At 35.4% G+C, this 27,502-nt stretch overlaps 1 protein-coding gene across 2 annotated transcripts; it reads left to right on the plus strand.

The window, feature by feature from the left end:
• Positions 1 to 4,742: 4,742 nt before the first annotated feature.
• On the plus strand, positions 4,743 to 27,065 carry LOC138321499 (E3 ubiquitin-protein ligase MIB2-like). Of its 2 annotated transcripts, none has more exons than XM_069265231.1 (19): positions 4,743 to 4,841; positions 7,048 to 7,270; positions 9,781 to 9,958; positions 11,160 to 11,266; positions 11,883 to 12,098; positions 12,537 to 12,664; positions 14,375 to 14,485; positions 14,963 to 15,067; positions 15,514 to 15,721; positions 16,053 to 16,210; positions 16,354 to 16,502; positions 17,990 to 18,146; positions 19,089 to 19,249; positions 19,438 to 19,564; positions 20,143 to 20,248; positions 21,217 to 21,296; positions 23,419 to 23,579; positions 24,061 to 24,303; positions 24,910 to 27,065. In XM_069265231.1, exons 1-19 carry the CDS (start codon positions 4,821 to 4,823, stop codon positions 25,331 to 25,333), a joined length of 3,063 nt encoding a protein of 1,020 aa, XP_069121332.1. In that variant the 5' UTR covers positions 4,743 to 4,820; the 3' UTR covers positions 25,334 to 27,065. The 2 variants fall into 2 exon arrangements, with proteins under 2 accessions (XP_069121332.1, XP_069121341.1); XM_069265240.1 differs by lacking the exon at positions 4,743 to 4,841 and adding an exon at positions 4,846 to 4,968.
• The last annotated feature ends 437 nt before the right edge of the window (positions 27,066 to 27,502 follow it).

Consider the following 27,502-nt stretch of genomic DNA (forward strand, 5'->3'; position numbering starts at 1 on the left):
AACGCTTGACAGATTTGACATCGCCAGCAATGCATTTTGATTACCCTTTTCGCAATAAAAGAGACGATAAACCTGCAGTGGTCTTACCACTCTGTGTAGAGGACATGACCAGAAACTGTGGGAATGTGTTTGTTGTTGTACCGTTTTTTGTTTGTTGATTCCTTTTGGGGAGAGTTTGGTAGTAGTTCCATTTTGTTTGTTTTGGGGAAGCCCATCTTTCAGAGTTATATACAATTCGCTAGCTGTGCCCCCATCCACCTCGGAGCCCAACAGGGGGGACACTCATGATGAACATGGATATCCAGTGTCCAAAGTGCCAGGGATACACAGATAGTATACTCGGAAGAATATTTCGAACGAACCACAATTCAAATCAAGCTTGCGACAGCACGCTCTCGAGATTAATAATAAATATAAGTCCGGTGTAAGCACATCCACAAGATCGATCAGAATCAAGACAATCAAAATTAAACTCACGATTGACCCTAAGCCACCGCCTTGTTGGAAATCTAGGAACCAGGGGCTTGGCATGACCAGCCGATTGCTAATACAGGGTCCATATTACCTCTCGTCTAAACCGGAGTCTGTAGCCAAGGTCAAAAAAGAAAAAGAAAAAAGGAGCAAAAACCTATTCAACCAACAGGACCTTCATCCCCCGGATACGAGATGCAACCCACGGGAAACAGGTTGGCTCAAATTGGAGCTACCGTGAAAGCCTTCATCTACACTGATATCACGCGGGGACGCACATCACACCCCCAAAAGGTAGTGTGCATCGGCAAGAGACCAGTTGCACCCAGTCTCGGTGACGTGGACCCAGCTTTAAATTTCATGGAGACCAGTTTGTTTAGACAGTGAACAGAATGTAATCTCACTGATTCTATTCTCTGTGGGCGAGTGTACCCATATGATAATCTTAGTCAGAGCTTTCATAGATGTACATGAACAATCAGTCACGAAGACAGTTGGTTTTTAAGAAAGATCTGGGTGTAACAGCAACTTTGCTCTAGCAAGGCAATAAAAACCCGGGGACCTGATACTAAAGAAAGGAAGGATTGCTGTATCCTACCAGACATTTGAGATTTGGTGAAGGCAGTGTTCAGCAAGCCAGTGTAAATGTCTTGCAAAATACTATTCAACTCATTCAAAATACCAAGAATGCAATTGAAACACATCAACATATGGAGATGTGGATGATACGATAAACAGGAGTGAATTGTCCGGGAAATTCAAGACTCGGATGTACCAACAATGAGCGTTATAGCGAATACATTTGTCTTATTTTAGTGTATATATAGCGTGCCAGTGATGACAGTGGAGGCAGTGCGAGCGGTTGGTGAGCAGATACCTTGAAGCCGCTGTTCCTCAAAGTTTTTAGTTGTATTGTAGAGCTCGCGAACAATGCTATGACCTCATCTGACACCAATGACCATAGAAGAATTCAATTCAAGTTTGGTTATCAAAGCCAGAGACAGTTACTGATGCTTAGGGCACAGGCGTCCGCTTTCTGGTTTGATGAAAAATATAATAACCTACCCCTACTATATGTTACCCCTATATAGAACATATAGTAGGGTTGCATATAGTAGGGATAGGATTTTTTTTTTTTTTTTCCAAAACCAGATGCGGACGCCTATGCTTAGGGAAAGCAGAGAAATTGTAAGGTGAGAGGTGCGAAGATAGATATCAGATCTGTGTGTAAAATTGTCTGCGAGGAAGACAGTGAAAGAGGCAGTCTCCCCCGAGACCTAATGACATCGTTGGTAATGTGGCAGTGGACAGGCAAGCACTTTGTGTAGCAACTAGAACAAAAAAAGGGGGAACTACAACAGATGACGAAAAGAGACAGCTTATTTGGAAGGAGGTCTGCCTGTTAGAAGAGAATGCCAGAAAAGTCCGGGTAACCGCTTGAAGAAGCAAGGCAGCTGGCTACACCGGAAAGGTGCAGAGACCACAGTTTTTTTTTATGTTAACTAGCAAACTTGGTAGCAAGGGGAATTTTAGGGGAACCAAATTACAGACTCCGTGGCAAACCGTCAAATTACAAAGTAGGGTGCATTCGTCGGTATATAACGCCTCCCAAAGTCGATATGGAAGATCCTACGACTCAACAATGTGACTGGATCAAAAGGACGGAGATCGACGCTAACTTCGGAGAACCGGAGACAGCTTCATGGGGGTTGTGGTGGAGACGTAATGTCAGATGAAAGTGCAACACAAGTAAAGATATGTTTTGTACATGTATGAACATTCTGTGGTAGCTGATACTGATCATACAGAGTGTGGTGTATAGTAGTGATAACATATTGGAGAGTAGCTGAGTCTGTGTTCGGAGTGGACAGCGCCGTACACCTGAGGACGGGACCACGTTGCATCAACAACGTACATCAAGATGCATGTACCATGTAGGTGATTGATATAAGTTCGTAACATTTGTATATTTGTTTGATTATTTCAGTTTTGTGTCCTATGAACAGCCATGGTCATTAAAGAAGTACCCATGTTTAATGGTGGAGGAAACCCGGAGTACCATGGAGAGAAAAAAATCAAACAACGGTCAGTTCCTGGCAACTGCCCCACATAAGATTTGCACTCGTGACTTAGAGGTTGAGGGCTTTTGGTAATATGTCGGGAGATGTATCTTAACTCTCGGCCACTGGCGCGTCCCCTACATTTGCCCTACTCTTAAGCCATTAAGAAACTTGGAGAAAGATGTTATGTATGTTTTGTGAGATATTGAAGCCTTTTCACCATATCCCGCTCAACGGTCTAATTTGGTAAGATAAATGTATGTGGTATGTCCTGTTAACGTCTTGTTATGGCTGGAAAACCATTAAGTATCAAAACCGATATCCAATGCACGAGTGGTGCAGGCTATATATAGAGAATGGCAACTATACAATACAATGTTTGATTCGGTGCGATGAATTATTGGAACTGAACGTTTTCATTGCACCCAGAAGGTTTAAAGTTCCTTTGTTATAAATTAGAGAAAAGTTCCGTGTGCAGAAGTGGGAACAAAGTTCCACGTGGAGTCTATCTATTGCCGGAAAAAAGCACGAAGTTTCTCTCGCGACAGTAGTTACTCCGTAAGATGAAGGGCAAGGTGCAGGGTTAGCGCAGTAAATCAGTAAAATGTTTAATAAGGCGCGAGACACACAGGCCGCTGACAAACTGTGGACCTTTAAGACATTGATCCCAGATAGTAAGGCTCGTGTGTGGGAAGAAACCTTGACATAATAACTGTAATAACATATGTCCTAAGCCTGATCAGGGCCATAGAATCACGGGCTAATCGAATTTATTATCTAAACCGCTCACTGAGGATAGATGCTGGAGTACAAACCTCAATTTTGTTCCTTTCTTTTTTCATTTACCTAATTTTCTTTTTTTCTTAGCAACGATACTTGTATTTCCTATTATGATCGGTTCTCCTTATGCAGAGAAATAAAATTTTAAATTTTAATAGCGCTTTAGGAAAAACTAGATATGCACAGTCAACCACATTACTACATGGGGCATGAACAGTATATTATGACCGAAAGGCAACGATTTAGGCAACAACAAATGTTCATCTCGAAATTAACATGTAAGGTTCAACCGGGACTTTGATTAGGCCCTATTTGACTGAGTTATGGCCCTTTGATTAACGAAAGCGGGGGATAAAAAATCCACGAATTTACTTGTGGTCTCAAACTCTAATGGCATTTGATAAAGATATCCTTTTGATGATTGATGGAAACGTTTTAAATTTTGTCATTACCATGAAGCTATAGAGGTAATTTCTAATGCAAATCTACTCGCACATTTGTAATTGGCATAATATATGTATAGCACAATTACAGACGATCAATATTAGTACTGTAGCTAGTTTGATCAATGTAAATTTCTTTGTGCGTGTATTTATTAATTTTGATATCAACTTTATATTAGTTATATATATATATATATGTTAGTCGCCATTAAATTGAAATTGCAATAATTACGATGAGACTATTGTAAGACATAAGCGCATTTTAAAACAATAAAATACCAATTTTAAACATATCAAATATTTAAAATCAAAACAGCAATCCACATTTTAAAAGTTAAACGGCTAATCCAAATAATAATGTATAATTTAAAATATCTGAAAAATAAACATAAACGTAATTTAATTAATTAAATGAAAGGTACTTTTAGTTTAGACAGCATTTTAATTATTCATAGGCTAATAAAAAAACATGTAATATTTGGGATTGTAAAACAAGCTCAAAGTTTATATAAATTCCCAGATAAATCAAAGCGATCTTTGGCACTGGGAGCACTTAACAAGATAAAGATCTACAAAGAAACAGTACAAAATAGATGTAAATAAATACCTACATTGTACATTAAAATACGTAAACACTAGCTACATGTAAGTATATGTGTACAGCAACATATTTTTTCATTTTATGATTTTTCCCGAGTCTGTACAATATTTTCTGATAAAGTGTTTGTGAATTTCTTGTATATGTAAGAGTGAGAGTAAACAAGTTGATATTTATGATAATGTGTAAATTGCAATGATGAAAAACCTGAATAAAAAGAAAATTATAAAAAAGAGTCTATACAATAAAGTCGGAAGTACACAGAGCAGCACACAGGACTAGTGTATAACTAGCTGCAATATTGTAGCACAAAAGACTTTTAGACAGAAAATGGTGTGTCGATCGGTGGTCTATTTTTAGTCATGCGGTCACATGACATTACACTACACCTCTACTTTCGGTTTGCATATTACTTCCCCAATAGAGGACAGGCGTCAATGGCGTTGTCGTGGGTCACCTGTTAATGTTATGGTTGATTCTTCAGACCAGGTAAGCTAACTCCATAGTGATCAATGTTTATTCTCGGAATTAATTTATCTTCCTGGTCTGAGAAAATTCATGTAACTACATGTAATTGGTATAGTACATATATTGTTGAGCTATGGCAGCTAATCTGGTATGTATTTTGGAATTAGACTCCTCGGCCAATTCAAATTAATAGAATTGGATAGTTTATATTAGTATAATAAGCTGGTGAAGCTGATGGAAGCCTTTTCACATTGCAAAGGAAAACATACAATGTATAATGATATAATTATAATTTCATACATTGCTCTACCTGTAGATGTACCTTTATATGTATACAGGAACGTTATACTTCCTTAAACTGAAAGCTGCTAGATGTCTCTTTTAAGTCATGTTATTAGAAATGGAGTTTGATTTCCTAATATAACCTAATCCTTCATTCATGCAAACTAATACCCATGCAGACATACAACTGGCACAACACTGGGACCTGGCACAAGTTTCTTACCAACAGTATTCATATATATTATAAATAACTACTGTTGGTAAGAAACTTTTGCCAGGTCCCTGTTGCTTGCACCAGACTTTGACATTATGACAGATACATTCCAGACTGTGCATGGTACCAGGGTCAGAGTCAAAACCTAGCTTGGACTTAAGCAAACACCTGACTGACAAAGAAACATGCAAGTACAACTCTATTAGTGGTCTTTATGCACAGGTATTGTGTACAAATTGGTCATGCATCAGTGACTCCAAGAAACTATAGTCTGATTTACCAGGTGTGGAAATTATCAGATTATGTCGTGCAACGCTTCGCTTTTTTATATTTACAAATACTTTTTATTTGTTTACTTGAGTTTGCCCAGTTCCATTTTGGTTCTAAGGCCCAAATATATATATATATCGGTAAGGATATCCCCACTGTGGAGGACTGTGGGATGGCCCCAATTTTCCAAAGAGTTTATATAAAATAATGTACTTGGTACTGATGTGAAGTACATGTACTGATTAAGCAACCACTTCCTCAGTGTCCATCAGGTACTTAAAATTGTTTCATGGAACATTTATTACTATCATCCTGTTTATTAGCAGGTTTAGCTAGAAATGTACTGTGACTCATAGAAATATGTATACATTGTATATACTATAGGGATAAGTAACTGGTATTATATATATTCCTGATTTAGATATCATACCGCGGTATATCAGTTCCAAAACTTGAATGTATACATACATTGATGGATCTACATATATATAGTTTATATATAATTATTAGACCGCATGATGATACCGTATATTTCCGGAGTATAAGCCGCTACTTTTTTACCTGAAAATCGGTAGTGCGGCTTATACATCAGTGCGGCTTATCCGTGGACGAAAACAAAAATCTGACCATGTTTTTGCATGATTACGTCATGATTCACATGTGAAAATCTTTAGTTTTACTCGCAAGTTTTGTTAAGTTATACATCGACCAAATCACTGTAAAAAGTGTTTAAAAGATAAAATATGCAATGAAAATATATTAAAGATGAAAATAATTACGTATCAGATGCATGTTCATTCGTAAAATTGTTTAATTCATGGCAAATCGGCCGACTGAAGCTTGGTTGTCGGTCACAACACAATGGCGGTTTAGTAAAGTTATACATCGAAAAAATCACTGTAAAAGTGTTTAAACGATATAATATGTGATGAAAATATAATAAAGATAAAAATAATAACGTACCAGATACATGATCAATCGTAAAATTGTTTAATTCACGGAAAATCGGCCGACTGAAGCGTGGTTGTTTACAGTCACAACAAAATGGCGGACTGATTTCGCAATTTCGTAATTAATAACCTTTTGTCTTATTATAGGTGGATTAAACATATATAGATTTGGTGTAATATAAATTAATCATATGGCTTAATTATCTCCCCTTCAATAATAAAAAATGATTATACCTCACTTACATTTAGAATGTTGTGATTGGATTAAACTTTATCATATGACATTGAATAATTTAGTTAGATCTTTCCCCGGAATTGGAAGTCTCCCTAGAAAGAGTTATTTTCTTGAGGGAGACAATTCTAGATGTATCCCGACACATAGGGACATAATTGTATAATATGAATCTATGATTATAATCTATCCATTTATGATACCAAAATATCAACAAATAAGAATGTGCAATGAAAATATACCAAGATATATTGAGTAACTTAAGAATCTTATTTACAGCTGCGGCCAGGAGTGAGGGTTGTGCGAGGGCCAGACTGGCGATACGAAGTTAACAAAATACAGGATGGTGGTGAGGGACACACTGGAACGGTCATCTACGTCCCAAAACATAACACAACAGACAGGAAGGTGACAGTTATCTGGGACTCGGGACGGGAGGTGCGGTATCGTGCTGGTCAAGATGGAAAATATGACCTTCGGATCTTCGACTCTGGTCCTTCAGGTAGTGTATTGACTAATCCTGAATTAGTCTGTCGACTAATCCTGAATTAGTGTATCGACTAATCCTGAATTAGTGTATCAACTAATCCTGAATTAGTGTATTGACTAATCATGAATTAGTGTATCAACTAATCCTGAATTAATGTATTGACTAATCCTGAATTAGTGTATTGACTAATCCTGAATTAATGTATCAACTAATCCTGAATTAGTGTATCAACTAATCCTGAATTAGTGTATTGACTGATCCTGAATTAGTGTATTGACTTATCATGAATTGGTGTATCAACTAATCCTGAATTAATGTATTGACTTATCATGAATTGGTGTATCAACTAATCCTGAATTGGTGTATCAACTAATCCTGAATTAATGTATTGACTAATCCTGAATTAGTGTATCAACTAATCCTGAATAAGTGTGTCGACTAATCCTGAATAAGTGTATCAACTAATCCTGAATAAGTGTGTCGACTAATCCTGAACTAGTGTATCAACTAATCCTGAATAAGTGTATCAACTAATCCTGAATTAGTGTATCAACTAATCCTGAATTAGTGTATTGACTGATCCTGAATTAGTGTATTGACTTATCATGAATTAGTGTATCAACTAATCCTGAATTAATGTATTGACTAATCCTGAATTAGTGTATTGACTAATCCTGAATTAGTGTGTCGACTTATCCTGAATAAGTGTATCAACTAATCCTGAATAAGTGTGTCGACTAATCCTGAACTAGTGTATCAACTAATCCTGAATAAGTGTATCAACTAATCCTGAATTAGTGTATCAACTAATCCTGAATTAATGTATCAACTAATCCTGAATTAGTGTATTGACTGATCCTGAATTAGTGTATTGACTTATCCTGAATTAGTGTATTGACTAATCCTGAATTAATGTATTGACTAATCCTGAATTAGTGTATTGACTAATCCTGAATTAGTGTATTGACTAATCCTGAATTAGTGTATCAACTAATCCTGAATTAATGTATTGACTAATCCTGAATTAGTGTATTGACTGATCCTGAATTAGTGTATTGACTAATCATGAATTAGTGTATTGACTAATTCTGAATTAGTGTATTGACTAATCCTGAATTAGTGTATCAACTAATCCTGAATTAATGTATTGACTAATCCTGAATTAGTGTATTGACTAATCCTGAATTAGTGTATTGACTAATCCTGAATTAGTGTATCAACTAATCCTGAATTAATGTATTGACTAATCCTGAATTAGTGTATTGACTAATCCTGAATTAGTGTATTGACTTATCCTGATTTAATGTATTGACTGATCCTGAATTAGTGTATCAACTAATCCTGAATAAGTGTATTGACTAATCCTGAACTAGTTTATTGACTAATCCTGAACTAGTGTATTGACTAATCCTGAACTAGTGTATTGACTAATCCTGAATAAGTGTATCAACTAATCCTGAATTAGTGTATCAACTAATCCTGAATAAGTGTATCGACTAATCATGAATTAGTGTATCAACTAATCCTGAATAAGTGTATCAACTAATCCTGAATAAGTGTATCGACTAATCATGAATTAGTGTATCAACTAATCCTGAATTAGTGTATTGACTAATCCTGAATAAGTGTATCGACTAATCCTGAATAAGTGTATCGACTAATCATGAATTAGTGTATCAACTAATCCTGAATAAGTGTATCGACTAATCCTGAATAAGTGTATCGACTAATCATGAATTAGTGTATTGACTAATCCTGAATTAGTGTATTGACTAATCCTGAATTAGTGTATTGTCTATTCCTGAATTAGTGTATTGACTATTCCTGAATTAGTGTGTAAGCTTATCTTATTAGTCACAAGGGGAGATAAATCTGCATACCTACAAGAGTTAAAAAACATTAGCAGGTTTATAGGTTCATTTTGCTTTTAACAATACAATAAATGTACTATATTTGACCCAATAAGCGCCCCATCCTTATAAGCACCCATCCCCCTTTTTAGGCCTCACTAATAACATAATTCAGAATAAATTCAGACAAAATATATGAAAACTGTGAGTTCTTTAATAGAGTTATTTAGAAAAATGAATTTTGCTTATATAGTACTTTGTGCGTTTATTCTGTGAAAGGGTAGTTCAAATTTGGTTTTATTAAGCACCCTTTATTTGTTTAAATTTTTAAGTGCCCTTAGCACTTATTGGTCAAATACAGTAGATCCTATTGACAGCCAATGTCATTTAAGGCAATGCATAATTTAGAAGTTTGGGAGAAGCCTGAGTATCAGGAGAAAAACTGCCAACCAAATGGTCAGTTATACCTACTGTAGCTGGAAACTGCCCATCATGGACTTCAAATTTGCATTTGTAGGTCTAGCCTGTCCTCAAATAGTTACAATATACATACCGGTATACAGGTATAAACTGAAAACAAAGCCTTTATCATAACAAAAACTCTCTTGTTTCATTTTATTTAGCTGGTGTTCCTGAAAAGTTATTTATGAATGTTTTATTATTAATATACAGGTGTGTTGCATAAAAATATTATCTGTGATGGGCAAGGATGTGACGAGAATCCACTCAAAGGTCTACGCTGGAAATGTGCCGTCTGTGACGACTTTGACATCTGTACCCGGTGTTATATGGGTGGTAAACACAACCTCCAGCATGGATTTGTGAGGATCGATGTGGAAAAGTCTTCTGCGTAAGTTTTACTACCAAATCACATTATTTAACTGCACTTAAACTGAGTGGGTGGTTTAATCACCTGAATTAAGTAACAATTGAAGTAAAATGCCTGATACATCATTTATATAACATTGAGTACCTGGTTATCCTTGTGACCTTGGGGTCTTAATTGAGGGCTCAGTAATGGTGGTCAATGTTTTACCAAGGAAGACATCAGATAACTTGAAAACCTCAGCGTTTATCTTAAAGATTTTTTATTTTTTAAGCAAAAAATATGATAAAGAAAGCAGACATTTTATTCTGTCATTTTAAACTTTTAAGAATTACCTTGAAATAATTTTTCAGGCAGCTTCACATTATTGGTAACAGAAAGATTTAATATGTGACATATAACTTGATATTTGTTTTTTTGTAATTGCTTAATACATGAATTAACTTTAACTGTTTATATACTCTTAGTTACCTTTAACAAAAAAAATGCTGTAGATGTTTTGAAATTATTAAAAAAAAAAAAATTGCTGTCAGTGAACTGACTATATTTGCTTTAATAATTAGCATGTCTACAAAAAACCTGTGTAACTGTAATAAATATACATGTTGTATCAGTACAGACTCCTACGTATAGAGTGGTCAGGGCAGGATATTTACAAAACATATTAGCACGTATAGTGTAAACATGAGCTTTCACAGGTACACTGTATACATATATTTTTTTCTAACGCGCCCCATAGAATATATTCTTAGAGGAATTGCTCCATACACGCATGGTTAACATAAAAACGAAATCCAATCCCTATATAAGCTAGACTCTTCCATATGTGGGTAGGGAGGATAGAGATACTCCACACGTAAGGGTCACAAAATTGTAGTAATACCTGAAGTTTGCTGAGGGTTTTAGATCATTTTATGATCCTGAAAGTAGAATATCTCTATAGCCATCCTATTACCCACATATCAAAGTGTATTTTTCTCTCATACAGTGATGCTACAGTATTATCGTTATACAGATATGCTGGTGTCTTGATTTCCTCTCACAATAAGTTCTAAGAAAACTATGACTGCAAATCAGTTCTCCAAACTTGAAAATATATATCAGACAGTAAGATTTTAGAACTTTGTTAAATGGTCTTGTTAAGTAACTATGTTTTGCACAATACTTATAGTTATATGACATGACAAAACAGTAATATGTGTTAATGTTAATATACTACCATTAGAGTGGCAGTTCCCCCTCGCTCCAAAAGCAAATCTGTGGAATCCAAGGGAGTGTTTCCTGGAGCACGAGTTGTCCGAGGGCCGCACTGGAGATGGAAAAATCAGGATGGTAATACTGTAAACTTTGATATGTTACCAAGCATTTGGTGTTGTCTTTTTCAAACTTTTAACTCATCATATGTCAGGCTAGATCTTATCATCAATATAACTACAAACTAATTTAAGAAAAAGCTTTAAGGTACATGTACAGTGATACTTGCCTTAGCAAACATTTCTGTATTAACTTACCAGCTGCTTATGAAGGGAACTTTTTTAGGATCACATACGTTCATTTATAATACAATTTGATCTGTGTATAGAGACCACTTGGCTACAGAGACCACATTTATCATGTCCCTTGGGTGGTCTTAATGGACATGTTTGACTGTATTTAGCGTAATTTACATTTCTCCCCAACAAGTCTTTAACATTTATATATAGTGTCAACTATCTAACTTCAGCAGATGATTATCGCAAAAAGTAACAGAATGTAATAAAAGCTAGATTATTTCTATTGATATATAATGTCACTTTTAATCATTCACCCCTTTTTAAACTTTCTCTACAGTTGTAATTCTAGACTACTGCTTTACACACATCTCCTTGATGGCTTTACAATAATAGCTTTTCAGAGAATGTGAAAAGGCCATACACTTCTTAATCAAACAGTATTTAAATTAATTCAGGCTCAGATGGAGACGAAGGTGAGGTCAAACAGGTGGTAACGTGGGAGGCCAGTCAGCCAAAAGGTTACAGAGGTGGGGTCAAGGTTCTCTGGAAAAAGACCGAGTACGAAGGCCAGTATCGACTTGGAGGGGATGGGTGTGTCGATGTCCTTTATAAATCAAAGAAGTCTGTAGGATCGGGAGGTCTTTATTATCCAGCTCATCTGCCTGTTGTTGGTAAGTAATATAGTTCAAAAGATAATCTGGTAAATGCTATCAGGAAATTTTATTTATTTGTTATAATCATCTGGCCAAATCTCTGTAAAATTATTGGTATATGTATACTTATTTGTTGTTTATGTGAGGAAAATTTTCCACCTGCTTTCAAATTTGAAGGTTTTCCATAGAGATACACAATTAAGGCAATACATATTTGTTAGCTTAATTGTATGATACAGTATATTTAGCTAAATAGTTGTGATATATTTGAACCCTGTATTTAGTTTGAACCATCATTCTGTTGCAGCTGCTAAATTTTGCAGTTTCTGTCTATAAATTATGTTCATGGAGATGAATGTTTATGAAAGGAAATTATAACAGAAACATTTGAAAGATAGATACAGACGTGGTCACTTTATTAAGTTACTCTGATTGAATTATGTTGTTGTTGTGTAGATGTTGTTAACCCTGGTGTAGTGGCATTGAGACCATCAGACAAAGTCCGAGTGGCCCTGGACATTGGTGCCCTACAAAGACTTCAGGAGCATGACATGTATGGAGGCTGGGATGACCGTATGAAACAGGTATGGTGTTTTATCTTTCTTTAAGAGTTATCTACCTTTGATGGTATGCTTCGGGTATGGTGTTTTATCTTTCTTTAAGAGTTATCTACCTTTGATGGTATGCTTCGGGTATGATGATTTATCTTTCTTTAAGAGTTATCTACCCTTGACAGTATGTGTCAGGTATGGTGTTTTATCTTTCTTTAAGAGTTATCTACCCTTGATGGTGTGAGTCAGGTATGGTGTTCATCATTTTTTAAGAGTTATCTACCTTTGATGGTATGCGTTGGGTATGATGTTTTATCATCTTTAAGAGTTATCTGCCCTTGATGGTGTGAGCTAGGTATGGTGTTTTATCTTTCTTTAAGAGTTATCTACCTGGTACCATAGTTTTAAAATTAAACATAACCAGCAGGTACATGTAGCTATGGAATTAGTATATAGTATATGGTGTTTTATCTACTCCAACAATGTTAGAGGTATAGCACGACGAGACACTTTTGGAACATTACGTCGTGTCTAACCTCTAACTTCCGATAGGCAATTTACCCGATGCTGAGGGTAACATTTTCAAAGTTAGGATTGTGACAATATAAAACGTTTAAGTCATATTTAAATCGTCATCAATGTCATAAACCTACCTCTTTTTCATAAGTCAACAAGTTTTTTGACAAAACCAGCCGTAAAATCCATCTAAAACAAATATCTACATCTCCTAACGTAAACTTTCATGACCCAGACAAAACTTCATGATGAAAGCGATCCGGCCGGTAAATAGAAAAAACGAAATGCAAAGTCCCCAAAACGCTTGATCTGCCTTTACTTTTACTTGCATTCTGCCCACTTGAATTCACGTTCCGTTTTTTGTAGTAACCAGCCGCCATATTTAAAACTAGGTCAAAATGTTACGGAAGGGATTTATCATATCTAATCCGCTAAAATACTATTTTATGAGGCCTCAAGTTATGGTTTTCCTAGATAAATGGGATAATTAATACCTAAACTGTAAGTACACATCAATGTTATCACTGTTAGAGCAAGAAATATTGATATTATTGCACTTTTCCTTCCGCCTTCATCTGACGTCGGAAGCTGCATCAAAGAAATAACCCTTCGGAAATGAGAGTCGACAGTCAGCAAAATAACGTCCGATAAAAAAACGGCTGACCAGTCGACTCTCATGTTATGGGAGTAGTGTTTTATCTAATTAAGAGTTATCTGCCCTTGAGAGTAGGGGCCAGGTATGATGTTTTATCTTTCTTTAAGAGTTATATACCCTTGACAGGATAAGTCAGATGTGGTGTATTATCTATCTTTAAGAGTTATCTACCCTTGATGGTATGTGTCAGGTATGATGTTTTATCATTCTTTAAGAGTTATCTATCCTTGACAGTATGGACAAGATATTGTGTTTAATCATCATTTAAGAGTTATCTACCCTTCACAGCATGAGTCAGATATGATGTTTTATCATTCTTTAAGAGTTATCTACCTGGTACCATAGTTTTAAAACTAAACATAACCAGCAGGTAGCTACGGAATTAGTATAAAGTTCCATAAATATCAGTTTTTAATGTCAGCAGCAAAACATTTGTTCATAATAAAAACCCATAGACAGTTATATACAATATTTGTATATTATTTCAAGTGTTTATAGCAAAAATTTAGGAAGAGAACTGTTTTCTGGGTTCTGCATGATAATACAAATGTTTTATTTTCTCTATGCAACAGTGTACCCAGGAGCTTGGTACCATTGTAGAGATTTTGTTTGGCGGTAACCCAGTGAAAGTCCAGTATGAGGATGGACAAGTTTGGACCTTACATAGGAGTGCCCTCACTCGGGTAAGTTAATTATTAAAATAATTTTCATCAAAGAAATATAATTCTAATAAGTGAATATATATATATATTTACTTTAACTTCATGAAGTGAACATTCGACCTACATTAAAGTTCACAGGTGTCAGGATGAAATCCTAAAGTAAAATGCTAGATGTTTTGTTTCAAGTGAATAAACTGAACAAATATGTAAAGTCTTTGAATTGTTACTGCCAACAATAGAAATGCTAAATATTCAAGATTGTTGCATCTTGATAGCCCAAAGGCATTAGGCTCTTATATTGAGTCTGCAGTAATTAAGCTGTATGTTTTTGAAAATCACAAAGTTGAAATCTGTATTCTGCTATGGGCCTTATGGAACATTGTTGAAATAATTTATTTTGGGTATTTAAGATTATGAATTAATCATTATATTGTTGTTTTTATTATGTAGCATTAATGATATAGTTATGTATTATCTATCATTTGATGCACTATACAGATCCATACCTTTAGCAAAGATGAAGCAGTGAAGATTCTAAGTGACTACAACACTGTGATGGGCCTACAGGATGGACACGGAGGCTGGAACGATGATATGAGTGAAGTTAGTGATTTCTTATCAATAATGGTGTAATTACAATGGGTTTGATTATTGGATCTTATTTTCAACGGCATTTAATTACACAAATGCTGTGGTCATTTCATTTCCATGGTAATTCCACAACATTTTCTTTCTGATTTCTCAAAACTTTAATGATATCTTCACAACACTAATGGGAATAGATTTACCTTTGCTTTTATTGGTACTTTACTTTGATCTGCATACAAAAGGGTTTGTTTAAACAATTACAATTATTTACATGGTTTTGTCCCTGTATAGTATAAAAAACAGTTGCAGCAATCTGCAATTTTCTGCAAACACATTTGATAATAGCATTATGTTGACCTCAAACCTTTTATTTTGTAAAAAATATCACCAATTTCTCCATTATTATGATATATTCTAATGCATTTATAAAATATTAATGTAAATATACATATTGTTGTCAGACCCTTGGCGAAACAGGTCGGATTGTAAAAGTTGACAATGATGGTGATATGAGGATTAAAATAAAGAAGAAGATATGGTTGTTCAGTCCTGTGTGTGTAAGTCCTGTAGAAGATCTCGCTATCGCTGACAACATTCCCTTAAATGATAAAGATGATTACGACAGCGATAGCAGTGACAGCGACTTTGAACTTGGGGAAAGTATGAATGGTGAGTATCTTAACAGGTAACAGTATTTCTAGTCTTTGAGAACGAACTTTGTCAGTTAAATCAATTGACTATAAATACTTAATATACTTTAAATGAATCTGTTATAAATGTTGGAAGAATGATATTTATATACACTACAGTATGTAATTGGGTCATATTTACCTTGACCAAGAACCTGACAAAACAGTATTTATAATCTCATGCTAAATTGATTGACATTATAATCAATTTAAATAAGATTTAATCCACTACAAGAAGGCAGATATAAGAAGCAGCATATGTTGATCGTAATATGTAAATCATTGTACTTTCTTTTTAAATTACTTTTCAGATGTTGCTGAGGCCATTGCCAAAGTGTTTGTTGAAATGTTGAGGGCCCAGTCCAACAGTGTTTCCCCAGATACGACTTCGTCCATCAACATTGTACAAGCAGCAGCTCAAGGGAACCTATCAGATGTGCAGGCCGTTTTGAAGAAAGATCGCTCACAGGTAAGGACACTTAATCACTAAATCCTTTGAATGTTTACAAATAAATTTTGATAACCTCCTCAGAAACACTTTTTCAGGAAGTCATTTTATATTATGTGTAATTGCTGATACAAAGTATAAACTCATGAAAATGGATTTTATAGGTTGACAGGACAGTAGAAGATAAAACTGCCTTACAATTGGCCAGCTATGAAGGTCACGTGAAGGTCGTGGAGCTCTTGTTGGAGTACAAAGCAAAGACAGACAAGGCTGATAAAGAGGGCGATACTGCACTTCACTTCGCTGCCTTTGGGTAACACATTATACTTATCTCTTTTTCCAATTGACAACCTATGATTATAAGACATAAACACGCAGTTAATCCTCCTCATATAAACGACTCGAGTCTGATAGGACAAATTGTCTATATTAAATTCACTTGTTTATGCTTTAGGACACTACAATTTTAGGACTCTAAAGAAAACATTGCTATGCAAAATTGATGTCTGTATAGGCATATTTTTTAAGATTTAATAATGTTCCACTTGGAATGAATGAATACATTTTGTATGTGATGTGTTTTTGCAACTTATTCCACTTCAGATTTCCTTTTTATCATCTTCTCCGTCATTACTTTTGACCAAGGGCAAATTAATTATGATGAAGAAACGTGCAGGGTACCTGCAAAAACAGCATATACTGCAATTGCCCCCCCCCCCCCCCCCCCGTTCTCCAGGACAGGGGGCGCACACACCACATGTCTTTTTGCCCCCCCCCCATTTCGCAGAGTGAAATGTTCTAAAAATGCACATTGTTGTACTTGATTTTGAAAAATTTTCCGCTGCATAGCACGTTTCCTAAACGTTCAAGCACGTAATGTTCAAACCTTTAATAATGAAAATTCAATACACACGAACTAGACTAAAAAAAAGTGATTATACTATTTAAAAAAATGCTTCTTAAAAGATTAATTTGTTTATATGTGTTCAATTCATTATTACTTTGAGTTACACAACAATGTGCCAATAGTGTTTAACGATATGACGAACTCACAATTATCATTTCTAAATGCAGGTAACTTTAAATCGAAAAAATTACCGTGTTAAGAATGCTTTAAAATCAGCAAAATACATTGTAAAACTCATCACAGCCATTCTAATTTTTTTTCCTCGAGGGAAACCCCCGGACCCCCTGAACACCAAAATTCCGCGCCTTTGGCGATCGCAAATTCAACAAAATGCGCCGTTAAAACTCATCTCTGCCATTCTAAATTGTAAATTTTTTTCCTGGGGGAGACCCCCAGACCCCCCAAACACCTATAGTATATCTAAAAGTGTATCAATTACCTCCTTTGGGTGTGGGGCGCCCGACGGGGGGAGGAGGGTTTGGTTGTTATGAAATATTGGGGACCTTTGCCCCCCCCCCCCCATTACGTTTCATCTTCCTACGCCACTGTTTGGAATTGATCAAATTTATGGAACTCCATACCTTAGTCATAAACATAGCGCTAATGTTGGTATAGCTACGATTTTCACATGTGAATTACGATATAATAATAATTTAAAAACATAATCTGATTTAGGTTATTGTCCTTGTATAAGTCGCACTGGTGTATAGGTCGCACTCGCGATTTTCAAGGAAAAAATCGTGACTTATACCCCGGAAAATACGGCATGTGGAACAATGCATCTTATTCCAAAAGTAGACCAATTTGACAATAATTATAGTGAAACTTTGTTATATATTCATAGACAAAATGTAGATTATATCTATTGTATTATTTACCATTGCATTTTACAGAAAAGAGAAAGGAACATTGCAGTTGTTGCTAAAATCTGGTGCAAAGCTCAATGTAATCAACAAAAAGGGCCAAACTGCCTTACATGTGGCAGTGGGAAAAGGCAGCGATGAATGTACAAAGCTTCTGGTCAGCAAAGGGGCGAATGTTAATATTAAGGTATGACAAGCACCTAAGGATAAATCGTATTAAAAGCATCTGTACAATGGTTTGTACTGAAGGTAGTTTGATTAAGGTCAAGTAGAGATGGCATCAAAGATCATGAACAATTATATGGTATGTTGGCCAATGCAAGATGGGTTATTTAATGTCTTTGATGAAGTTTTGATAATTGTAAGCTGAAATTGATATTTAATAGTTTCATTAAGATTTCGATACGTTCATAACTGTTTTCATTTTCGTCCATTTTAGCATTACATTTATTCAACAAGGTACAAGGAAATGTCGAAGTGTAGTCATTATAAGATCCATATGATTGTAGGCCTTATTAGTGGCAGTAAATGATTAGTCAAAGCAGTTTAGCATTGTTAGAATATTGATTCTGTGGAGATACTGAACCTGGGTTGTTGTCGTTATCTTCAGGGTTAAAGGAGAAAGGTATAAATGGAGTGAGTTATGAATAGTGATAATAAACGTATGAAATACACTCAAGGTTATCTGCTTTATTAGTAGTACATAGTGATGAAGATGCCTTCCACTGTTATACCCTCACTCACTATATGTCAATAGTAAACCCTGCTATTCAATTTCAATTTTCAACAAATTTTGTTGGCATATTTATTTACAGTCAAAAGGATTAGACAGCAGGCAAAGCCTATCTAGGTCTTCTCCTTGAACTCTCCTATAACGACCACTCTAGAATAAAGATCATTTTCCAAGTTCATCACAATATCGGACCAGTGTGCCAAGACTACATGGCTTTCTCCCTTAAGTAGTCTTTATTGACTGTACTTTTCCATGGTTCATGAGTTGTTTGAAGACCTTTGATGTAGTTGTAAATAAAGGACCCGAATAAATGTTGATTAAAGACTGTTTACACCAGGGTTTCGAATATACTTAATTTACATGTTTCACCTGTTGATCACCTGTTTATTGTTCTAGGACGGTGATGGGGATACCATCATGCATGATTGCATCGTGCAAAAACTTGGACAACCAGGGATCCGTGAGGCAGTATTAAAGGCAAAAACAGCTGACTATGAGACAGTTAACTCGAAGGGATTCAATGTGCTGCACTGGGCTGTTCTGAAGGACAATAACCCGTAAGCCACTCACAATCAACTACAAAAATAAATTACAAAATAATTAATATCAACACTATACTGATTTATTAGAACAATAGTATTAGCACTAACTTTAAGATTGAAGACAAAAGCTTAATTATGTACAACCTAAGAACTGTAAAAAAAGGTTTATATTTTGATGATTCGTCATTGTCTTATTTTTCCAGTGCTGTCCAAATCATCCTTGGAAGAAACAGTAATATTGTGAATGCTAAAACAAAGGATGGATACTCCCCACTACACATCGCTGCTGTCAACAACCATATTGAGTTGCTCAACCTCCTTATCAATACGGTAAGTTTAAAGTTCATATTTCACAAGTGAATTATTGCCGACATTTGATTTAAAAGTATATTTTTATCAACAATGTTAGCTTAAATTACACTGCGCACCAGCAATAGCTCTCGCGGTTAACCTAATAATCTTACTCGATTTGAGCAAAAATATATTAATCAAATGTATACAACTGTATTCTGCTTGTCTTGTTGTCGTTTCTTATAATCAATTGTTTATGATCCTTTCTGAAGAATCAACACGTGTAAACCTGTATCATATTATGATATTGAAAAATGTTTGTATCAAAACCATAATTTAAAAACGTTAAAATTGATATATAAAAAAGTACTTACGGTATGACCCAGCTAACTTTAGATCCTGACAAATGTATGTTTGTAGGACACAAAATACTTTTAAATAGTAAAGATTGATGCAACGAAGTAATCCTTGTCATATGGACCAACATGATTTTCTATGATCATTTTTGTCCACACTGCAAGGGTTACTTTTTGTCATATTTAATGATATTCAGATATATTTGATCATCTGCCATATTTATTACTATGAAATTTAGAGCAGCGTGGCTTGTTATGCAGGGTCATGCGGACGTCAATATATTGGATAATGATAAGAGAAGTCCACTTCATTTAGCTGTGGTTCAATGTCATAAAGGTGCTGTGGAGATTCTAATTAACAACGACAGTAAGTTATATAATATTATTGTTCTCTTTTTATACGTATTTTATAATTTTGCCACTAGGATACCAGAACTATTAAAATTCCTTACTAAATGTTACCAAAATAGTATAGTTAAAGTACATTTTGGAGAAAGTATTAGGTGGATAACACACAGAAACATAGACAAATAGTTAAAAATGAAGTACATCAGGATAAGGAGACACAAAGGTAGAAATCTGTTTGACTGAGCAAGCAAAGAGTATGGACGGATCGGAGCTACCGGTAAGAACTATACATGAACGGATAGTGTAGGTAGATATTCTGGAGGTAGAAAGACGAAAGAAAAGACAAACATCCCACAACTCCATGCTGTAATGATGTTTGAAATAGTTAAAAATCAACTCGTCCAGAAGAAGGACAGTCCTTCCGTCATAGACAAAGTGAATTTATGGAAGATGAAGATGAACATGGACAGTTGAAATATTTTCCAGATGTTGTGGAATCAATACTCAAACCTGACATCGTGATGTCTTTGCTACAATTAAAATCACCGCAATAGAATTGATACAATGTAGTTTTCCATTGTGATGACACTCACCAACAGACTAGATGCTCCACGGTGACAGTATACCAGTAACATGCTTAAAGCAAGTTAAGCAACGGTTGTAAAATAATTGTTGATGAATCACCATGGTGATCTAAACGCTATAATGACACAGGGGTTATCTAAAATGGATCCACCCGAAGACATCAACAGACTAGAAGTTTCCTAGTGAAAGAATACCAATGACATACCAGTAGCTGAAATAACGGATGTCACAAATTTGTAGAAGATAACTATCAGTTTAAGTCATCATCACTTAAGATTATAAAGGACAAGATAATATAGGATAATATCTCAAGCAAGGGCTAAAGAAGCTTTATCATTATTTTGAACTTTTGAAGTATCATTATGAAGATTATGATGTAATAACTTTTTCTTTGTTTGACAGAATGTAATGTCAATGCTCAAGACAAAAACGAAAACACAGCTCTTCATCTTGCATTGGGGAGCCGTTCTTTACCACAAGCAGTAAGTAATCAAAATAACAGTTCTGAAGCATTGTGTCAACCTTTTTCTTAGACCCATGAGTTCTAGAATCAGAGACTAGATTTCATGTCTGTGATTTTTGTAATTGTCAGACTGAGTTAACATTATTGACGGTGAAACTGGCTGATTAGTTATAGCTCTGATGTAGCGTATTGGAAGACTGAGTTAACATTATTGACGGTGAAACTGGCTGATTAGTTATAGCTCTGATGTAGCGTATTGGAAGTTTAGCTTTTGGGGTTCTATACAATTACCTCTAATCTCACTAAATCCTCAGATCTGAGACTAATGCAAATTTAGTTCTGAAACTATGGATAAGGTAGCATTGCTGTGAATAAGGTAGCATTGCTGTGACATTCAATTGAACACTAATCAATAATCAAATTGCAAACAATAGAGAAAACTTTGGTGTTAGATCTAAACCTCCAGAGTACTGTAAACTTGGTGTTAGATCTAAACTCACAGAGTACTGAAAACTTTGGTGTTAGATCTAAACCTCCCAGTAGTACTGTAAACTTTGGTGTTTAGATCTAAACCTCACAGAGTACTGTAAACTTTGGTGTTAGATCTAAACCTCACAGAGTACTGTAAACTTTGGTGTTAGATCTAAACCTCACAGAGTACTGTAAACTTTGGTGTTAGATCTAAACCTCACAGAGTACTGTAAACTTTGGTGTTAGATCTAAACCTCACAGAGTACTGTAAACTTTGGTGTTAGATCTAAACCTCACAGAGTACTGTAAACTTTGGTGTTAGATCTAAACCTCACAGAGTACTGTAAACTTTGGTGTTAGATCTAAAACCTCACAGAACTGCTCACAGAGTACTGTAAACTTTGGTGTTAGATCTAAACCTCACAGAGTACTGTAAACTTTGGTGTTAGATCTAAACCTCACAGAGTACTGTAAACTTTGGTGTTAGATCTAAACCTCACAGAGTACTGTAAACTTTGGTGTTAGATCTAAACCTCACAGAGTACTGTAAACTTTGGTGTTAGATCTAAACCTCACAGAGTACTGTAAACTTTGGTGTTAGATTTAAACCTCAACAGAGTACTGTACTTGTGGTGTTAGATCTAAACCTCACAGAGGTCTGTAAACTTTGGTGTTAGATCTAAACCTCACAGAGTACTGTAAACTTTGGTGTTAGATCTAAACCTCACAGAGGAGTACTGTAAACTATTGGTGTTAGATCTAAACCTCACAGAGTAATGTAAACTTTGGTGTTAGATCTAAACCTCACCTTTAACTTGAGTACTGTAAACTTTGGTGTTAGATCTAAACCTCACAGAGTACTGTAAACTTGTGGTGTTAGATCTAAACCTCACAGAGGTCTGTAAACTTTGGTGTTAGATCTAAACCTCACAAAGTACTGTAAACTTTGGTGTTAGATCTAAACCTCACAGAGTACTGTAAACTTGTGGTGTTAGATCTAAACCTCACAGAGGTCTGTAAACTTTGGTGTTAGATCTAAACCTCACAGAGCAATGTAAACTTTGGTGCTAGATCTAAACCTCACAAAGTACTGTAAACTTTGGTGTTAGATCTAAACCTCACAGAGTTCTGTAAACTTTGGTGTTAGATCTAAACCTCACAGAGTAATGTAAACTTTGGTGTTAGATCTAAACCTCAAGTCAGAGCAATGTAAACCGACTTTCGTTAAAAACTAAGATAATTAACGTATATCAGATATAAACGTGTTATCAAAATCTCGAAAATCAATTGCCGATAAAAAAGGTATCAAGTATAGCTACAGTAGAACCAGAAACCTCTAAATCGTGAACTTGAACCACTACGGAAAAGTAGCTGGAACTGAAAACACGGATTGCATCCTTTATGAGACTTTACGTGTTTTCAGATCTCAGTCTCATAAGAAGTATAAAGCTGGAGTAGTTAGAGTCTTGGTTCCTCTCAGATCAGAGACAAACTGAGTAGTTACTAGAGTCGATCTGCAACTCACCGATGAGTCGGCTCTTTAACACATATATATATAGCATTACAATAAGTACAATGTACATTTGTAGACTCACCGACATCGACAATGGTTATGTTTCTGATTATGAAAATGTTTGAGATGGTAATGATGTCAATGGTATTTGTTACAGATGCAGCAGTTGGGATTGGCTAAGAACTCCAATTCTGATGACCTCAGTGAAATAATCTGTCTCCTCCTCGACCATAAAGCCAGTGTCAAACTGAAAAATTCTGATGCTAAGACTGCTCTTGACTTGACTAACGACCCAATGACCCGGATGTTCATGGAAAGGTTAGCTGAAATAGTATACAAATAAAACGGTATTAGCCGGTTGTGTACACAGATAAAACACTCACGATTAAAGTAAAAACGAGACATTTGAGTTTTAGTGGGTTTTTTGCGATCTAACTCTCATTTTATATATGATTAAATCATTTCTTAATATTTTGCTTATCACATTTTTGCGATCATAATTATATCCGGCGAAATTACGAAAATAGCCGTCTATACAGTACCTATATATCATATTGTTCACTATTTTGTAGAACAGTCATGAATATTGATCAGTGAATTACAAATAATGTATTAGTTATTAAGGATCATCTCTATACATAGAGTTAACATTTTCTCACAGATCCGTATTGACGTAGATAAAATACAGGATGTCAAATTAGTTATAAGATATTACCGTTAGGATATCACAACATTGTTCTCTTAATCCTAATGTGTTGTCGTGATTTAAACTGCATGTAAAAGATATTTGATTTTACAGATTCCATGAAACAAAGTCAGCTTCGAAAAGTAAATCGTCCGGCAAAGGGAAGTTTACGCCGAACCATTGGGACCCTATGGGTGAACAGGATCTTGTACGTGTTCTCCTCAAAAGTAACGGGAGTGGCATGAGCAAAATGGAATATGACAATGTTGTCAAGAAATTCTCTCGCTCCCTACCCCAGGCACGCATACACAGAATTGAGCGACTTCAGAACAACTATCTATGGGAGATATACTACGTGTAAGTATTTAATATATCTACATTGGGTGTCTGTTTCTAAGGGCGGCAACTTATACTTAGACTATGTTTGCAGATATATTATCTTGGCCCATTAATAATAATTGTAAAGTAAGATTGGTATGAAAAAATAGTGAATAATCTCCATTTCTCTACTGGCTTGGTGCACACATGTAGTCTAAGAGCAATGTTCTTTTTGTTTTGAAATCTTATAGTTAGCTAACCCTTGAGTGAATTACAACCAGATTTGGTGTCAAACATATTTATATAAATTACTCTGATCAGATCCCCAGGGGCATGGGGGCGGATGTTCGAATGGAGAACGCCATCTTGTTTTATGTGAATTGGCCTGGTCAAACCAATGGGAACAAATGTACAATTGTTCAGGGCTCCAAAAGGGGAACTTGCTTGCTTTAAAATTGTCCGTACAACCGTATTTGGTTTGAAACATCATTTGGAGATGACATTAAAACTTGGGACAGAGTGACGGGGTTCCAAAAGGCGAAAGATGAACTATTGCTTCTCCTTTTGCTGATTTGATTTTTTTACAAATCAAATAAACAAATACTATTTAACTATTAGCAAGTGGTTTTTTCTGTGTATTTACAGGACAAAGCGCAATTTGGAGAAGCAGTATGGAGGACGTGGCACTGCTAACGAGCGTGATTTGTTTCACGGCACCGTGCCGGAGGCTGTAGACGTTATAACAAAGCAAAACTTCGATATGCGCCTTGCTGGTGGACGCGTTGGAACTCTCCTTGGCAAGGGAACCTATTTTGCTCATGAAGCTAAAACGTCTGATGGTTATGCTGCTTATGACGACAAGCGTCACAAATTTATGTTCATGGCGAAAGTTTTGGTTGGGAAATACTGTATCGGTAATGGTGAATTCACTCGTCCTCCAGCCCAGAATCCCAGTGATAAAGAGTCCGTACTGTTCGATAGCTGTGTCGACAACACGAGAGATCCTAGGATCTACTGTGTCTTCAGCAACAACCAGTACTACCCGGAGTATCTCATAGAGTACACATGAAATCATACATGTGTATTGCTTATGCCAAAAAAAGCACAGTTCTTTAACTTGTAATCGGCATCTTTGTAAGCTGAAACAAATAACAGTTTTATACCTAATCATCCACTCGGGATTGACAGTCTCACTATCGAAGACATATTGGAGTTTTTTTTTATATAATATCTGTCGATTTATCATTATTTTCATGTGTTAAAATATCTTTTCTACGTGTTTACTGTACTTTTGGTGTTAATTTGCCTACATTATATTCTCAAATTTATTTTTTTATCTATTTTTGCATATAATGCATTTACAAATTCATTGTACGTAACAAGACCTATTCATTGTTTACAAACATAAACTAACAAATAAATACAAAATGACAACCATAGCACACGTCATCAGTGGTTCCGCTTTACAAATTGCCTCTAGTCCCTGACACATCGTCTGCTCTTGCAAATCCACTGGGCCCCCCCCCCCAAAAAAAAAAAAGTAAGCTTTCTAAAATTTTGCATAAAGATTACCTTTATTCCTTAGATGAGCATTCATGTATATGTATACCATTTTGTACCCATTAACCCATTACAAGCATTAATGTACGAGCTCGTATGGCCAACTTGCGACGACAATAAATATGGAACTTTGCTATCGCCTTTTCTCAGAAAGTAATAACCAGATTTTAAATTAAATGGTTGGTTGCTAACGTAAGCAGTGTGATGTTTTATAGCCATAATGAATTTGAAGCAATGTTGTTATTCTCGCGAAATGCAATTGATGAGTTTGGTCATGTGTTGTGTAATCTCGCCATACATACTTGTATCTATGAACATGTTCAAGTATTTTTTGTTTTACTTTTTTATAATTAAATCATTATTTCGATAGTAAATGTTATTTGATATTTCAAGTTATTGGAATGAAGTATCCAGAAATTTGTATTATTGAATTGTGTGGTCACATAGCAAACAAAATGATGATGAAATACTGTTACACGAAACAGGGTCCTAGATATAATAATTGGTGATTAACGAACTCAACCTTGAAGACTAACTAATTATATATATATAAACATTCGTTCCGTACAGAATTTCAACGATGAATAAACTTTCGATTTGTTTTTATGTATACATGTACTAAATATTTCTTGTCAAAACTAAACAAAGTCTGGATGGTTAACAAACGCAACAGCTGTTATTCTAATGCAGATATGGCCCTGTGGTCTGTGACTTTATTAAGGAATACATTTACAATCTTACATGAGTTGTAAGTGTTTTACTTACATTACATATCAATGTTTTGGTACATTTCTAGTAAGCGTGCCCGTACATCCAACGTATATTTATTTTCTCTTGATATATGCTGAGAAAAAGTAAACAGATAGCTGTCGGTAGGCAATAAATAAGGTTCCATGAATTTGTCTTAGCTGGGTTATCAGCTGATGTTTTTGATACTTTTCTATATATATTGCTATCTCTCTGGCTCGATGTACACGGAAGATAGATATAAATATATTTCATTGAATTTAATTTATGGAATAGAAAACCATTTGAAACATTGAAACAACTGCACTAATATTCTCTAAAAGAAAATGATGTTATGTTAGTCCTATAATTCATGTTTTGTACAACGATTTTGTCCGTGATTTTCACATGTGCACACATATATATATATTGTATCCTATAATACATTATTCAAAATGTAATCAAATTAATGAGTTGTTGTTAAATGAAAATAAAAAAAGTATATTTTCCATTGATTGTGTGATTCGTCTGGTTACATTACGTATTCAATAAAAGATGTCGGACACGTCAGATATGGTATTTACACATCGTCTCCATTCCTTGTCCTTACCTTTCATTAGTTCTCTACAATCTTCGTGCATACCCGACCATATCTTTATTCAACGTTTGGATGGCGAACTTACCAGCTTAGCGAACGACCTTCAGCGCCCGTTGTCAGTATAATGGGTCCGGTGGGGTGTGTTGCTTGGTGTCTTCGGCGGCATGCTTCAGTGATAAAGCACTGTAAAAAGGGCAAAAGTTCCACTATACAAGAAGAAACTATATGATTGAATATACCGCAGTCTCCCAAAACACGCACCTCGCACAACATACACGAAACACACAGCATATTTGGGAGGCCGTCCTTACATGACCCTGGCTGTTAATAGGACGTTAATTAATCAAACAAAAA

Source organism: Argopecten irradians, chromosome 1 (assembly GCF_041381155.1).
Source record: "Argopecten irradians isolate NY chromosome 1, Ai_NY, whole genome shotgun sequence".
NCBI lineage: Eukaryota > Metazoa > Mollusca > Bivalvia > Pectinida > Pectinidae > Argopecten > Argopecten irradians.